We start from the raw sequence: 17,743 nt of genomic DNA, 5'->3' as shown, positions 1-17,743 counted from the left end.
CTAGACAGGGGCGTAGCAAGGTTGGAGTGGGCCCAGAGACAAGATTTTAAAATGCCCCCCGACCCACTGAAGCTCAGCTCATGAAGTAAAGAAATCTTAAATGAGGCTGAATAGCAGTAACAAAAAGCATAGTAATCTCCTATGTGCCACAACAGAACATCATCCTAAATTATTTTTTAAAAGGTTTTGTAAATTGTGGACGATGCAAGTCATTTAATGGTACCAGAGAAAGACATGCTGTTCTGGTAGCTCCAGGTCTCAACACTCACATCAATTTCGGAGGATTAATACAACTGAAGGAAGCCCGGGCGGGGGCACAGCTGGGGGAGTCAGTCATGTGACTTGCCTCTGGGGGGGGCCCAAAGCAGTGGGCCCCCGGACAACTGTCTCCCCTTGCCCTATTATAGTTACGCTTCTGGCCCTAGAGCAGGATTGTATATAATGCCCACTAGGCCTGTGCTTTGGAGCGGCTGGATCCGAATAAGATGCACCATCCCCATAGGATCAGGAGGAAGTGGCCACTCTCAGTCAGCCACCTATGCACAGTACCACACAGTTCCAGAGCGGGAAGCCTTCTTTTGGAGAAGCCAAGCACCATACCATAATAAATAAATACCATGCTGTAATAAAGAATGTAATTAATAAATAATACCACTCCACCAATAGCGTGGATGGCACACGGGGTGGGGTAGGAAGTGTGTGTGAGGAATGCTGGGAGGGATAGTTCTTTCAAGCACTTTCCCCCATGGGAAAGCTCCCCCCATTTCCCTGCACACATTTATTTATTATTTTATTTTATTTTACTTTATTTTATATCCCGCTCTTCCTCCAAGGAGCCCAGAGCGGTGTACTACATACTTAAGTTTCTCCTCACAACAACCCTCTGAAGTAGGTTAGGCTGAGAGAGAAGTGACTGGCCCAGAGTCACCCAGCAAGTCTCATGGCTGAATGGGGATTTGAACTTGGGTCTCCCTGGTCCTAGTCCAGCACTCTAACCACTACACCACTCTTAAAACTGGCTCTTACAACATAAAACTCAGTGGGCCCCATGATGCCCAAAGTTATGGCTCCAGAGCATTGTGTCCAGGGCCAGCTGCAGACTTCTAAGCAAGCCCTGACACAGAGGTCTGAATGGGTAGTTGTGCTAGCAATGCTTCTGCCGTTTCCCCCATTGTCGCAAAGTACAACTGCCCATTTGAAGCAGCATTGGGGCTTGCTTAGAAGTCTGCAGCAACCCTGGAGGACAGTGTTACAGAGCCGTCATGTTGCACATCATGTTGGTGAGTTTCTTTAATTAACCATTCTTGTTGGGTGTACGTTACGACCTACATACATTTTCTCAATTATACATTCCTTCACCATTGTCATTCCCTCTAAGCCTTTGCTACGCCATGCTGGCTCTCAGCGTGGCGTAGTGGTTAGAGTGTTGGGCTAGGACCGGGAAGACCTGAGTTCAAATCAGCCATGAAGCTCACTGGGCGACTCTGGGCCAGTCATGTATCTACAAGCCTACCCTACCTCACAGGGTTGTTGTGAGGATAAACATGGAAGACTGGGATATAAATGCTAAAATAAAATAAAATAAATAAATAAGGCAGCTTATGCATCAAAGTTTATCAATACAATTTTCTTGCTGGCTGTGGTTTATTAGTGATTATCTAAATGTCTCACTGGACAAACTTTAACTCAAAGAAACTAACTTTTCAGGCTTAATTAAAGAGGTGACTGAAAAGAGGTTGGAGGAGTTTGCCGAATATCAGAGGGCTGCCTCAATGAAAAAACTTCGAATGCTAGGCATAATCCACCAATATTCCAGTCAGAGGGATCCTTTCCCAAGCTCTAGCGGAGTTTCATCATCTCGGAGACCTCATGATCATGCAGACTCGCGTCAGAAAAAAAAGGCACAGTCAACTAAGGAACCTAGGCCCCACTAATACAAAAAGAATCAGGTAATGGGAAAGAAATAGTTGATTCTGTCAAAAATATAGACACACTGGATATCTCCTAACACATTATGATAATTGCGCTGAAGGATATTGTTGTATTCTATCTAGTAGTCCTTTATGTTTTGTTGATTAGAACTTTGTCCCAGTTGGGCTCCTGTACAGAGTGTGGAGGGGGTGTCATCAGAATAGAAAAGGGAGAGAAAGGAGATTGAGAAAATGGAGTTGTTCCTGGAATAAAATCCTAGTTAAACAAACATAAGATTACTTTCTATTTATGAGGGACACAGCTACAAAATAGATATCAAACTGTTTGGTCTGAAATCCTAAGCTTGCTGACTTTAAAATAAGTATGAAGATAGTAATAACGTTTGTGGAGTTGCTTAGGAAACACTCATACTGCATTCAATCAAATGTGCCTTTTCTCCTCTGGAAAATCTGACTCTGCAAGTTTTCAACAGCAAACAACAACAAAGCTTTTTGACAGCACTGACTGGCCACCACCTATATACACTATTCACAAGCCTCCTCCTAATCTTTGGAGCAGTTTTGCAATTGTCTGTAAAACATTGCATGTATGTGTATACAATCATCCCTCGCCAATGGCAGCTTTCCCAATCACGGTTTTGAGTATCCGCGACTGGGAAATTGTGACTGGTTTCTCCAACAAAATATTGCGGGTTGAAAGTATTACTTTGATACATTAATGGCCTTAACAAAGTATGTGTCTCCCATATGTTTTCAAGCAATATCACTGGTGAGCAAAGTTGGCCTTTGGTTTGATTTAACTCACTTGCTCAGCATTCTGTGTTTGTATGTGTTTTCTTGAATATATGCTTATAACACAGTAGCCCTATTTAGACATTATGTTGTACATGAATCCGCATTTCTGTACACATGTACATAGTTTTGTGTGGATGATGGTACATGCATTCATTTTAACAGTAAACCTGGCCTCTTGCATTGCAGGGTACAGATAAAAAGTGTACTGCATGTGTAGAAAATAATGTGTTAATAACATGTTCAGACAGATCTGTATGTGTGCACACTATACAAAGATTTCATGTGTGTTGACCATAATATGTGAATAGTGTAAGGCTGTGCATCCAACTCTCCAATGCCCCAATTCCCCTCTATTGCAGAAGTACCAGACAAATTGGAGGGGTTCTATACCAAGCTATTGCTCTCTGGTACAAATCAAACCATAATTAGGGATGTGCACGAACCTTTTCGGAGGCCCTTTTATGGGCCTCTGAACAGGTTCGAACGACTGGCAGCTCAACAGGTTCAAAGGCAGAGGGATATCTTTAAGGGCAGGGGAGGGTGCTCTTACCCCTCCCGTCGCATTTCTCCCACTGGCACATGAGCATGCGCATCGTATACTTCCTGTCATTTCCAGTCCGAAGAGGCAACGGGGCGACAGAGAGGTACAGTGCCTCCCTGCCAGACCCTTTTGCAGTGTAGTGCTGGTGGGAGAAATGCAGTGGGAGGGGTAAAAGCACCCTCCCCCCACCCATAAAGGTATCCCCCCCAACTTCGAGCCACCCCCTGCCAGCTCCATGCACATCCCTAACCATAACTTGCACAGTAGCTAAATTTTGTGTAGCAGCAGTGAAAATACGACAACAGTTGGTACAGTCATGGTCCAGTTGGTTGTAATATTTTTGTGTATTTATTGTTTGTTTTAAACTCTATTTGATCTTTGATCGAAATAAACATTGATCAAATGTCAGTGAATTTGCATCACCTCCCTGCTGCCATGTGGAGGTGGCCACTTGCACCACAGCCGTCTCTGCTCAGTTTCTCACATTTCCAGTGCTGAGGTTGGCGGAGGTTCCTACAGGAACTGGAGCACATGGGGCCAGCCAGGAAGGCTTGTAGGGACACCAGGTTAGACACAGAGGCACATCAGGGAGGTGCATGTAGACATCTAGGAACTGTAGTTTTTCTCATGGAGAGCATGCTGGGAGCAACTACAGTTCCCAGATGTCCCCGTGCACCTTCCCGATGTGGCCACATGCCTTGCGCACTCTGGTTCCCATAGGAGAGTCTCTCTCAGCACCATAAATGTGAGGAACCTTGTGGAAATGGCTGCAATGCAATCAGCTGCCTCCATGCAGCACAGGGGGGATCCTGCATATTTATCCGCATCTGAGTGTCCAATGCACAGGACTAGTAAACAGGGCTTGTATTGCACTTGAATGCTGAAATAACAGAATGACATTCTGTGCACATGCTCAAAAGACTCCTGTCATTATACAAATACAATGAATATTTATATACCGCTTTTCAACAAAAGTTCCTAAAGCAGTTTACTTACTTACTTATTTATGTTTCTTTTCTTTTCTTTATATACTGACTCCAAAAGCTCCAGGCAGTTCACAAAAACAAAGACAAACAAAACCCCTCTATAGGGAGAGCATTCCACAAGCTAGGAGCAACTCAGTCAGAAGGGAAGCTAACTAGCATCAAGCTGAATTAGTTCTTATTAAAGAAAACAATTGTGTAAGTGCTTTGTGGTGGTATAAATGCATGTCCAGATTAGATCTGCCACATTTATATTTTTAAAATTATTTATTTTGAGAACATTCCACTGTAGTTTATTGGTCCTAATCCAACTAAAGTTGGTCTGTTGAAGCCAATAGAACAAGTTAGTCCATTTCTTTAAATGGTATTTGGACTTGAATTACTTTTTCTGGATTGGAACTATTGGCTTACACCCTGACTAAATCTACTTGAGAAGTCCTATTGAAATTAAAAGGACAATTTAGGCATGCCTAACTTCCTTTTAATTTCAATGTAATTAAATTTACATTGTAAAATTTAATGCAATATGAAGTAAATTTAGCCAGGCTGTCAGCCACTGTTTTTAAACCTTTTGAAATTTAAATTGTTATTGAAATTATAAGGAAGTAGATTCAGGCTAGACATTAGGAAGAATTTCCTAATGGTAAGAGCTGTTTGACAGTGAGAGGAGAGCTGTCTTGAGAGCCGGGGAGGAGAGCTGGTCTTGTGGTAGCAAGCATGACTTGTCCCCTTTGCTAAGCAGGGTCTGCCCTGGATGCATTTGAATGGGAGACAACATGTGAGCACTGTAGGATATGCCCCTTAGGGGATGGAGCTGCTCTGGAAGAGCATCTAGGTTCCAAGTTCCCTCCCTGGCATCTCCAAGATAGGGCTCAGAGATTCCTGCCTGCAGCCTTGGAAAAGCCACTGCCAGTCTGTGTAGACAATACTGAGCTAGATGGACCTATGGTCTGATTCAGTATATGGCAGCTTCCTATGTTCCTGTGTATCTCATGACATAGCAGGCTCTCTCTCAAACAGAGGCTGAATTGTCAGGGATGCTGTAGTAGATTCTTGCACAGACAAGGGATTGGCCTAGACCTGATGGTGCAGCGGGGAAGTAACTTGCCTAGGGAGCAAGAGGTTGCTCTGAAGGGAATCTGAAGGGAAAGGGCGTTCCAGAGAAGAGGGGCAGCAACCGAAAAGGACCTTTCACAGGTCCTTTAAAACCATGCGGGGCCTCATCGTAATGTTTCCTATCTCAGAAATTAGATTAACACACTAGCCACCAAGCCACCTAATGGAGCAGTGGGGAAATGATTTGACTAGCAAGTCAGAGGTTGCCGGTTTGAATCCCCACTGGTTTGTTTCCCAGATTATGGGAAACACCTATATTGGGAGGCAGTGATATAGGAAGATGTTGAAAGGCACCATCTCGTACTGTCCGGGAGATGGCAATGGTAAACCCCTCCTGTATTCTACCAAAGATTACTCGATAGCACAACTTTACCTTTTACTTTAGAGTTCTAAAGTCAGTTCCAAGGCTAAAATTCTCTGATTCCAAGATATAATTCTATATTTCAATCTCAAATACCAACTTGACCCTACACCTGTTCCCCAAAAGGGCAGGAAAATTCAAATATGTTCTAATGTGTTATCTGCCTTCATTCTTCAAGGCAGGTAACACATTAGAACAGATTTGAATAATTTGTTTAATTTCTAATTACAAATTACACTGAAGTGTGTCTCTACAAAACATGAGTAGCAGAACTGAAATGCCCTAAATCTCATTGTCCAGACTTAGTGGATCCATTACATTTGTCAATAAAGACAAAAGCACAGCTTTCTATAATCCAAACAGCCCAAAAGTATTCCGTGAAATAAAAACAGGACATAATCCAGCCAAAGCTAAGCACATCTAACTTGCATATTATTTCATTGAGAAAATATGTTTAACTCCCATTAAAATAAATTAGATTTAGAGATGCTTAACATGGGTTGGGTTGTGCCTTTAATTATGGCCAGCCTGCTAATGAGGGCAAGGGAGGCAGTCATCTTAGGAGGAGGATCGAGAGAAGCAGTAGATTGCTTGCCAGCCCCTCCTGCCTCCCCCAAACCTTACCTGGCAGCAGCATATCAGCCACCACTACCTTCCTCCCCCTCCTCCTCCACTCCCGCATTCTCCACTCTCACCTCTGGCATTTTCAAAAGCCAAGGGGGAAGGGGGAAGAAGGAAATGGAGAAGGAGACTAGAGTGTTGGGCTAAGCCTAACACTACTCTAGCCCAGCGCTCTACTTTCCTCCTCCACTTCCTTCCCCTTTGGCTTTTGAAAATGCCAGAGGTGAGAGCAGAGTGTGGTCAGCTGGTGTACCACAGGTGCACAGCAAGAAGGAGGGGCACCGTTGGGGTTGAGGAAGTGGGGGGTGAGAGGGAGAGAAGGATGGTTGAGATAGGGTGAGAGAGGTAGAGGAGAGCAGCATGCTTTGTGCCCTGCTGGGGGGAGGAAAAGAAACCCCCGCACACACAGTTGGGGGAAGGGAAGGGAGTTCAGAGAAAGTGGGGAAAGGGAAGGGAGCTGCACCAGTACAGTGAGGAGAGAACAGCAGCACACTTTGCATTTTGCTGGAAAGGGAGAAAGAGCCAGGGGGAAGGAGCGGGGAGGAAGGAGAGAGGCATGCATAGTACATCACTGGGGAAATGGAGGGGTGAAAAACCAGGGGTGGTGGCAGCTCACCACATTTCAAATGCTGGGGGGTGGGGAGCAGGCTTGGGCTAAAGTCAAGTCAAGTGTGCTGTCGAGTCAGTGTCGACTCCTGGCGCCCACAGAGCCCTGTGGTTTTCTTTGGTAGAATACAGGAGGGTTTTACCATTGCTGCCTCCTGTGCAGTCTGAGATGATGCCTTTCAGCATCTTCCTATATTGCTGCTGCCCCATATAGTACCAGTGGGGATTTGAACCAGCAACCTTCTGCTTGTTAATCAAGCATTTCCCCACTGCACCACTTAAGGTGACCTGATATAGGTAGGCATCCTTAAAATAAATGTAAGCCAAGATCACTAGTTTTACCACTAGAGGTCAGTAATACCATTAGAAGCAAGAACTTCTTGGTTAACGTCTTTGCTCTTACCCACCCTCTGGCTGTAGTTGTTGGTGTCTGTCTAGGTGCTGAAGTTGTAGCATCTTTCATTTGTAGCCTACTTCAGGGTGTGTGTCATAAGTGTACAGACTATTTTTAAATGTCATAACATGTTTGTTTTTTCCATAATCACTCCGGGACAACCTTTAACAGATATTTTAGGCTTGGACATAACTCAGGTTTCTGTAACCCCACAAATCCTATATCCAGGCTTCTTGGAATTTCTAAGAAACCAGACATAGGTGGAAAGTTGAAATAGTCCTATGTTCAACTTTCGTATTTAATTTGGGTGGGCAATTTGGCAAACTGCTTATTGCTTGATTGTATTGCATCAAGAGCAGTATGTCTGTTCTGAGCATGTTGCTGTCATACCTTAGTGATGAATTGTATGTTTTGTATGTTAAGAGCTTATTCACTGCAGTCGCAAGCATCTCCAGCATCCCCTAGCATCTCCATCAGGCTGGTTCACACAATCTTTAATGGGGCAGGCAAGTTCAGGAGCTGTGTGCACTCCCATTTTGTTATGGGTGTGCTTTTAAAGAAACAAGGTGGAGGGGAAGTGGCCATTTGTGAGGCTCCTGCTGGGTAGGAGGACTCCATCCTACCCAGCAGCTGTACCCAGCTCTTTAACAAGGTAGGGGGGAAAGCTCTCCTACTCAGTGGGAGTCTCTCAGATGGCCACTTCTCCACCATCACCACCACCACCTTGTTTTTTAAAAGCACGTGATCTCAAAACGAGGGTGTGCACAGCTCCCAAACTTAGGTAGGATCCTTTTTCAACCCTTTTAAAGATCATGTGAGCCAGCCTGTCTTTGGGTGGCAAAACTGGGAAACGTATTTTCTTTTATTATTATTAAATTGTATTGAGTGGATTTCTTCACTGGTGAATTTCTTCACTGGTGTTGTTCTTTTAATTCGTATTAATATTGATTATGCGGGCATTTCTGATTGGCCCACTCTGCTGTGGACATCTAAGGAAGCACCAAAATACTTGCACAAGAGAACTTGTGCACAAATGCTTAGCATTGCATGCCCACACTTCGGGAACGCAGCCTACATTGAAAACAATATAAACTGAGCTCCTGAAGTGCATGCACAAAGCTTTAAGTATTTGTGCAAGTGCACTCTTGTGCAAGAATGCTGATGCTTCCTTGGATGCCAGCAACAGCAAGAGGCAACTATGGGGAGACATGATCGAGGTGTATAAAAATATACATGGAGTTGAGAAATTTTTCTCCTCTCTCACAACACTAGAACCAGGGATCACCCCATTAAACCGCAGGTTGGGGAATTTTGGACCAACAAGAGGAAGTACTTTTTCACACAGTGCATATTTAATCTATGGAATTCTTTGCCATGGGATATAGTGATGGCCACCAGCTTGGATGGCTTTAAAAGGGGCTTAGACAAATTCATGGAGGAGAGATCTATCAATGGCTACTAGTTTGGTGGCTGTGGGCTACTTCCAGCCTCAGAGGCATGATGCCTCTTAATACCAGTTCCAGTGGAGCAACAGCAGGGCAGAGGGTATGTAAATACCTCTTGTCTGTGGGCTCCCAAGAGGCATCTGGTGGGCCACTGTGTGAAACAGGATGCTGGACTAGATAGGCCTTGGGCCTGATCCAGTAGGGCTGTTCTAATGTTCTTGGGTTCTTAACAGTGTGGGCCAATCAGAAACATGTGTAATATTGCACAGGATATGGGCCACTGTCATCAGTATATTGTTTCAGCATTCTCTGAATGGAAAGCGGGATACAGATGCCAGCAGGAATACAAATTTATCTAAAATCCTGGAGAACTGATGACAGTCAAAGTAGAGAATACTAGGCTAGATGGACTATTAGTTTTATTCAGTATAAGTCAGACCTCACATTCTTGTCTCACAGCTTTTCAGGGTAGCGTTCCTACTTAGGATATGTGTAAATTGGATCAAAACTTGCCAGAACCTATATTGGCTGATGTCAGCCTTATCAACAAATGCACCATCACAGAGGAATCCTGAATCACACTAACAGATTACCTTAAGTGTGTGTGTGGTGGGGTGTATCCAATCTGTACAGCATCTGAAAACTGGAAACCATGACCAGCACTAATAGAGCTGAATTCCTGAAGCACATAATACCCTGTTTATTTTTGCTATGTTTGCTATGTTTCTCTATTCTCACCACCCTCCATGGGCATCTGCAGGTTTTTGGTGTATGTGTTTTTTGTGGGGTGAGGGGAGATATACACAAAGTATGTAAAAAAAAATCAAAACACAACAGGATGTATCCAATGTTAATCCTGCTTAGAGTAGACCCATTGAAATAATGGAAAGTTAGTCATGACAAAGACTGCAATCTTATAGCTGTAGCATAGTCAAATGAGCAACAAGTTATATTTATGGTGAAGCAATCATATTGTCAAATCATATGGGGAAGAGAACAATTCTTTTTACCCCAATTAATCCACTCCCCCGTTTGTCTCTCTCTATGCTATTCTTGAAACACTGAGAGCAATGGGGGAGTGTTTTATGGGAGTAACTTAGAAGGATTCCCCTAAACACAAGCTGTTACTTGGTAAAAAAGCTAAACAAAGCTTCTAGTTTATATAGCAATCAAAATTATTTATTTGTATATCTACCTACAAAGAAAATAAAGAAGATTCTAATTGCCCCATAAGCCAATGTTGTTTAGTGATTAGGTTGTTGGATAAGGACTGGGAGATCCAGGTTGAAGCTCTCACTCAGTCAGATCCCTAGGTGATCTTGGCCACTCACTATTTCTTAGCCTAGCCTACCTCAAAGGACAGTTGTGAGGATAAAGGGGGGGGCAAATGGGATACTGTACATGGAGTCATATCTATCTCTATCTCTGCCTCCCCCTTTCTCCTCTCTCTGTGTGACCAACTTTCTCTCTGCCAACCCCCCCCGTGTGACCAACTTTACAGGCTGTTGAGAGGGAAAAGAGTCTAAGCAAGCATGGGTGCTAGATTTCCTGTATTGTTCTGTGTGTCCCACAATGATACTGAGGCTGGTCGTGTGAAGCATCAGGAGCCTCACAGTTCCTGGTGCTCCTGTGCAGCCTGACCCCCTTACTAAACCTGGTTGTTAGCCAAGGTTAAGGTTATGATCGCATCTTTAACCAGCTGCTTGGCATTGTGTGTCTTCTCGGGTTGCATGCAGCCCAAGGAGACACAGAGATGGCAGAAATACCCCAATGCACCATGCAACCATGCAGAATGCATTGTGGGATACGTAGTGGCTGGAACAATGAGTTTCAGTTGCATATCACTCCGCACTTGTCTGGGTACATGAGTGGTGTGCCTAAGACATGGGGCTTGATCATTTGGGAGGGAGGTGAGTTAGCACCTAGTGTAATGACCTGCATTGACCAACTGCCCAGCAACTGTGAAACCACTCTTTTCAGAGGGGAAGGGAGAGCCGACAGACAGGAACAGAGACAAAGCATAGTCACAAAACGTTGCAAGAAGTCGGTACCGGGGACTCCACAGTCATCAGGATCAGGAGTGAACACGAATCATGCTCAGTCACAACAAACAGGTCCAGATTTCCAGGTCAAGGTTGCTCACAGTAAGGGCTGGTCACCACAGACCCAGCTTTCAGGCTGCTCTAAATAGCCAGTGTGCTGAGAGTCCCACCCATCACTGCAGCTGATCCTTGTCAGGGAGATGCAGCCAGGTCAGAGCTAGAACACCTGTTCCTTCTGGCCAGCCTCTCCAACCTACAGCATTCCTCCATCTGAGCCTGTACTCTGGCCAAACGTTGCTGTTGGGGATCTGGGGCAGGCACCTCAAATTCAGCGACCTTGGAGGCTTCATCAGGAGGAGAGAGGGAAGGAGGGAGGGAGAGGGGCCTGCAGGCCTGTCAGCTGTGGCTCTGCTGAGTCGACCGGAGTGCCATGGGCATGCTATTAGACTCCGAGGAGGAGGAGGAGGAGACAGGCAGTGTGACAGCAGAGGAGGGAGTGCAGCAAGCTCAAAGGCAAGAAGTTGTAGAGGCAAGCAGGACTGACTCATGGGTTGTTGAAAAAGAAACAGAGCCTAGTACGACAGCTCCTGTGGAGGGGGCACAGCCAATCTCAGCAGCAGAGAGGCATCAGTCGAAGAGACAGGAGGAGATGAGGAGATGCACATGCAGAACAGCTCAACTAACAAGAAGAGCTGCTGAGTTAGGGACCCATGATTGAGAGCACATGGCTTCAGCGTATGTAAGACAGCTTCCTCAGCTGCATTGCTGGTAGCAACATTGTGCTTTGGTGAGCTACCCAGCTGTGTTCCTGCTAGTTTTGACTGTGCTTCAACTCCAGACCGTTTGTACCCTGTTTGTGGAATTCGATTTGGACTTGGTTTGACTGACTGAATATTGTAACGACTCAGACTGGCTTTGGTTTGGAAATTGCTTACTGCTTGGATCTGACATTCTCCTTTTGACCCTTTGCCTACTTATCTGTTGATATATAGCTCTAGATTAGCCTGACAGATTTATGACACAGAGTTTCAAACTGCTCCCCCTGCTCTAGTTCTTCATCTGAGGAATCCTTCTCCACGACCCCCATGGGAGTCATCACACCTAAAGGGACAGAGAAACTTTAATGCAAGTGAGCTATGAGGCAGGGAATTCTCTTGCATCCAAAATTGGGGGGGGGGGCTCCTTGCCCCCCCCGACTCCCATACCACCCTCACCCCTCATTTCCCCTTTTTATTCACAAGGACAGTATAAGGACAGTATCTCTCTTTTCCCCCTTTGATTTTCGAACTTGGCAGGCTGATCAGTCAGTGGTAGAATAAAACTATTCAATCTTCAGTGGGCGAAGAGGGAGAAACAGAGCACACACTTGAGGATGCTTGGAAGCCAATGGGCTGCTTGCTTGCAATAAAAAAGGCAGTTCCTGAAGCAAGAAAGCAAAACAACGATTGCAGAGATGTATTTTTGTTTCAGCAATGTATTTTAAAAATACAAAATACCTGAGCAAATGTATTTTAGATACAAAATACAAAATACTTTTCTGACAAGTATTATAGATACAAAATACAAGAATATTGAAAATAAGTATTTTAAATATTTGTATTTTACTGCCCATCTCTGCCCGCTGCATTCCATCACAGCAAATGGTTAACTCTGTAGCCTCCCTTGTCAAAACTATTCACCAGTTCTGCCACACTTCGTGGGAAAATATGCAATAGTTTGTTAAGCCTGTGTCTAGCAATCTGAAAATGAAACACAAGGAAAATTCATGATTACACATTCTGAATATGCTAAATGATAATTCCTCGAATTCTGAAGCATGCTTGCATGTATGCATCTATAGGTTTCAAAAGCATGACTCTTTACTTTCTTGAGGTAACTTAAGCAATGGATTGTGTGAAAAATTAGGACCAGCCTTACTGATGATGTGAGGCAAGGCAGGCAATCTGAACAGCCAGCCCTTGCAATGGATACTATTGTCCTTTTCCTTCCTAACAAACATGCGCTGAGTAGACTGCCAGTAATAGCACTACTCCACAAAGCCATTGGAGCAACATCTGCCCTATTTTGCTAGATCCAACTTTTGTAGAGTCCTGTCTGAAGCTAGCCAAGGTCCTGACCACCTTTTCCTTTGAGCTGTCTGAGGACTGTGACCCTCCCAGATCCCTGCCTCAATGAACACCTCAGTTAAAACAACTGTGATAAAATGGGCTCAAGATGTGGGTCATAATATAGATATGGCTGCTTGGGAAAAATTATGGAAAACTAATTTAAAGTTTACTGCATGTTATACTTTAAAAGAAAATTATTATAAGATGATGTATAGGTGGTATCTGACACCAAAAAAATTAGCATTAATGTATAAAAATGTTTCAAACAAATGTTGGAAATGTGGACCATGTAAAGGAACTTTTTTCCATATGTGGTGGTCATGTGGGAAGGCAAAGGCTTTTTGGGATATGATATACGACGAGTTGGAAGAAAAAATTTTAAATGACATTTCCTAAGAGGCCAGAATCCTTCCTGCTGGGAATAACTCAAGGAGAGTTTTTAAGAAGAAATTTAACATTTTTTATGTATGTAGCTATGGAGGCTAAGATAATATATGCGCAGAAATGGAAAGACACTAAAATGCCCTCAAAAGAAGACTGGTTGATAAAAATTTTGGAATATGCTGAGATGGCAAAGCTTATAGCACTTATAAGGGATGAAAATTTGGAACGTTTCAAAGAAGACTGGGAACCATTTTTACTTTACTTAAAGAACTATTTTTCTAATATGGACTTTTCAGCAGGGTTTGAAATATAGTAATAACAGCAGGTTGGTTTGGGTAAAATCGAGTAGTAATGTGGAGTATGTATGTTTTGAATTATTATAGCAATGGTTTATATGTATAGTTAACGTGAACCACGCAGATAGGTAAGTGGGAAGTCAATATTTAAATAAATTAACGTAATTTGAATGTAAAGCTATTGTAAAAGCCAATAAAATTTAAAATGCAAAAAAAGAGAAGACGACGACCTCAGTTTGGCTTAGAACAGAATAGCCACCAAACGAGACAGAAGTATTTTGCTCACTGACAAGGAGGAGCCTTGCTGTAAAGTTGACTCCAAGGACATTACACATCCACGGATTCGCATATCCACAGTCAGGCAAAAGACACTCGACCTCGGTATATGCAGGGGGAAAGAAAGAAAGAAAGAAAGAAAGAAAGAAAGAAAGAAAGAAAGATGTTGACCTCGCATATCTGCAGGTCGGAGGTGGCCAGAATTGAAAGCGGAGAAATGACATTTCTGGCTGCCATTTTCTTTGATGGAGCCACAAAATGGCTCCAATGTTTGTAAAAAAGAAAAAAGAAACCCTACCAATTTGGGGCCAATTTGGGGGCACAGCACGACTCAGGGGCGGCAGCAGAGCAAGGTAAGAAGCTCCCACACAAACAAAATCCAGCCAATTTCCGGCTATTTTTGGCTGATTTTCAGCTGACTGGGAACGTAATCCCCGCAATCCCATATGTTCCATTACTCGATATTCACAGTTTCCATATCCGCAGCTGCAGCCTGGAACAGAACCCCCATGAATATTGATGTTCTCCTGTATTTGAAATGAGCTCTGGCCAGTGTAAAATTTGTAAAGCGTTTTTAGATGGCTGATAAAAGAGTTAAACTTAGGGTTAAATCAATGTTTGTTTGTCTCTACAGCGATCCTGATATGTCCAAGAGAATTTCAAATCATCATTTGGGGAAAATGGTTGAATCTGTTACGGTGGAAATTATCCCCAGGATAAGCAATAAATCGAACACTACTGTTTTTCAAATGTCTGCCGACTCCATTATTTGATTTAGTCATCAGTCTCTCAAAGCTCACCAGAAGTCTCGCCCGGTACGTCACTCACTTCCTCTGCCATGCTGCTCATAGTTCCAGCTGTGATCAGAAGACACCCCAGTCTCCCAATCACAGAAACATCTGCCATCATGGTTAGAGGGTTTGCCTCTTCAGATGAATGCTGCTGGAACTGTAAGCAGCATGGGGGAGAAGGTGAGTGATGTGCCAGGATGGGGCTTCCACTGTGGTTATAGAGGCTGTACGTGAACCTCTCAAAGATTTTATTTATATATTTATTTGAACTATGCTACATTTGTTTTTAGTGTATTTTTATGCAAACTGTGATGATGATATGCCATTTGAAGGATCCACTGGGGCCAAACAGCAGAGTATACACATGTTTATTGATAGATACATATCTTCTTTGTTGTGCAAAAAGAATTAAAATGTATTAACTGTAATAAAGAAACATTCCACCTTTAAGATTTTTGTTGTTTTGTTGTGTAATATGCTTCTAGAATCTGCTCCTAGAATATTATAAATTGCCTTAATATAGCTAACCCACCCCTTTGTCTTTTTTCTTTTACTTTCTTTTGAATTGTGGAATTTGTCCATACATTTATAGAAAATATAGAATAATTCTAGCCCTATTCATTGTGTTCAAGATAAATCTGTGTACAATGTACACATGTACAGATCGGTATGCATGTATTGCTATTTACCCATTATATTCAATGCACATACAGTAGTACACCTCCTATCTATACCTTGCATTTGAGGAGGCCAGAACTATATATTTATATGTCACTTTTCAATCAAAGTTCTCAAAACAGTTATTTATTATTTTATTTATTTATTTATTTAGCACATTTTATACTGCCCTAACCCAAGGTCTCATAGCCCAGTTTACATAGTTAACTAAATAAGATGTTTAAAATGGATGCATGTACAATCATTCATGCAAAAACACATACACACTGTATACAGATACCTCTATGAATCTATCACATGATATATGAATAGGGCTTCAGTCTCACATTAATTTATTTCAGAAAGAGAGGCTAATTTGGACCCATGTGGGCCCTCTACGGGGGCAGTTGGCTGCTGCTAACTGTAGAATCCAAGCGAAAGATTTGTGGCATGCATGGACAAGGAAGTGCAGTGGAATCAGGAATATTAAGTTTAATGAAATATACATTATGTACAGAGAGGCAAGTGCAGACTGCTTTTCAGTGCTCTTGCTGCTGTCAGTTTGTTAGCCCCACTTCTACTCCAGGGCTAGAATAGAAGTAACTAAAGCCCCATTCAAAAGCTGGCCTGGATCAAGGAATGGGTTAATCAAAAACACCACACTAACCAATATACCCTCACACCCACATCTCAGTAATATTAGCATTTGCCTATCCCTCAAATCATAGCCGATGAAATGGAACTAGCTGATCCAGCGCAGAACATCTGCGCCTCTAGTTCTCCCTGTCTCTCCTCCCCATCTTCACACACCCCTTCAGCCCCAGTCCATTCTCCCCCTCCCAGAGCACTTCCCCTCACTTCCCCTCCCTGCCGTCCAGCCTGGGCGCTGCTTTCCCTCACCGCCTGCTGGTGGTTTTTTGTCTTGCTGGCCGGCAAGGCCCGCGCTTTCTAGGTTGTCCACCACCTAGGTTTTCCACCACAACGCTTTTCCACCACCGTTTCCTTCCCTACCCACTCTCCCTCCCCATTGTTGCTGCCACCATCATTTTCTCCCGCCTGCCCTCGCCTTCTGCCCACCCCAGCCTTCTCCAGCCACCAGCTGGACGCCCCCGCCTTCTCCTTGCACCCGCTGGCACCATTGTTTACCCACCACTGCTATTATGGCTGCCGCCACTGCCATTTTCTTTCCCCCGCCCATCCCCATCGCTCTCCGGCAGCTCTCCAAACTCTCACAAGAGCTGCCACACACAGGATTAGCCACCGATATGCCTTAGCGAATTATATATAAAGAAGAAGATGGGGGGTGGGAATGTCAATGTGCTAAGTGCAATGATATGACACCTTTTACTAGCTGTCACTGGGGAAGTTGCTGATTGGTATCAACCATGTTTTGCTAGCCTCCAACATTATCTTTTTACTAGTGGAAAACTTGGTACTGATCAAATAGTAAGAAGTAACACTAATGACTCATGTCATTTTCCTGCTATTTAATATTTTGGATTTTTCTTTGGAAACTGTAACCCATTCTTGTTTCTTAGAAGGTCATTTGTTTGACATTGGGACATTTCCACTGTGTTTATATCTGCAATTACAATGTAAGCCTACAATCATATCTATACTTTTCAGATTACTTTAGTGAAAACAAATATGGCATGACGATAGTTCTATGTTATAAACTTTCTCTGATGATAAGGCTCCCATGAGGGGTTCCCAGTCTTGTCTGGTACAGAGCGTGTCATTTTATGAACTGCTAAGGAGTCGACACCGACTCGATAGCACACTTTAATAATTCTACATGGTAAGGAAATCAGTATTAAAAGGGTGGGTTTTCCCCGCCCGATTTCTATCCTCCTGAATATGCTTTGTGGGTACTCATATTAAAAGGGGGTTCTTCATATGTACATGTTGTTCTGTAAGTGATAGAAATAAATTATTTGTTTCTATTATATTTTCATTACACTTTCCTGGCAAAATTGGCTCCCAGCATGATTTATAGCAATTTAAACCCAGCAGCAAATATCACTTAAAATATAGGAACCTGAGGAAAATCTAAAAATAAAATAATCCAGTACCAAAAGCACAGTAAAACAAACACATTTCCATTAATTGTTGGTGTCCATATCAGCACTTTGTGCCAGTCTACTTAATCAAAGCCCTGCTAAAATGGAAGTTTTGAATCCAGCCTGCATGCTCTAAAACAGAAGTTCTCAACCTTGAGTCTCCAGATGTTGTTGGACTACAACTCCCATCGTTCTCAGCCACAATGGCCAAATTCCAACAAGGTTGCGAACCCTTGCTCTAAAATAATTAAAAACTGTGCAGATGATGAACCTCTCTTAGGACATTCCACAAAGGTGGTGTTGCTTCGGATAAAGCCCTGTTGAGTTACCGGTAGT

General features: G+C 43.3%; 1 protein-coding gene across 1 annotated transcript in view; it reads left to right on the top strand.

Moving 5' to 3' along the window:
- Nucleotides 1-15,134, top strand: part of RSPH3 (radial spoke head 3) — a 32,321-nt gene extending 17,187 nt beyond the window's left edge. Inside the window, exons 8-9 of the mRNA XM_053294392.1 lie at nucleotides 1,708-1,949; nucleotides 14,534-15,134. Coding sequence (XP_053150367.1) covers nucleotides 1,708-1,934 — 227 coding nt within the window. The 3' untranslated portion in view covers nucleotides 1,935-1,949; nucleotides 14,534-15,134. The remainder of the gene's footprint in view (nucleotides 1-1,707; nucleotides 1,950-14,533) is intronic.
- The last annotated feature ends 2,609 nt before the right edge of the window (nucleotides 15,135-17,743 follow it).

This window comes from Hemicordylus capensis, chromosome 1 (assembly GCF_027244095.1).
Source record: "Hemicordylus capensis ecotype Gifberg chromosome 1, rHemCap1.1.pri, whole genome shotgun sequence".
NCBI classification, from domain to species: domain Eukaryota; kingdom Metazoa; phylum Chordata; class Lepidosauria; order Squamata; family Cordylidae; genus Hemicordylus; species Hemicordylus capensis.
This window is presented reverse-complemented; position numbering and strand designations above follow the sequence as displayed.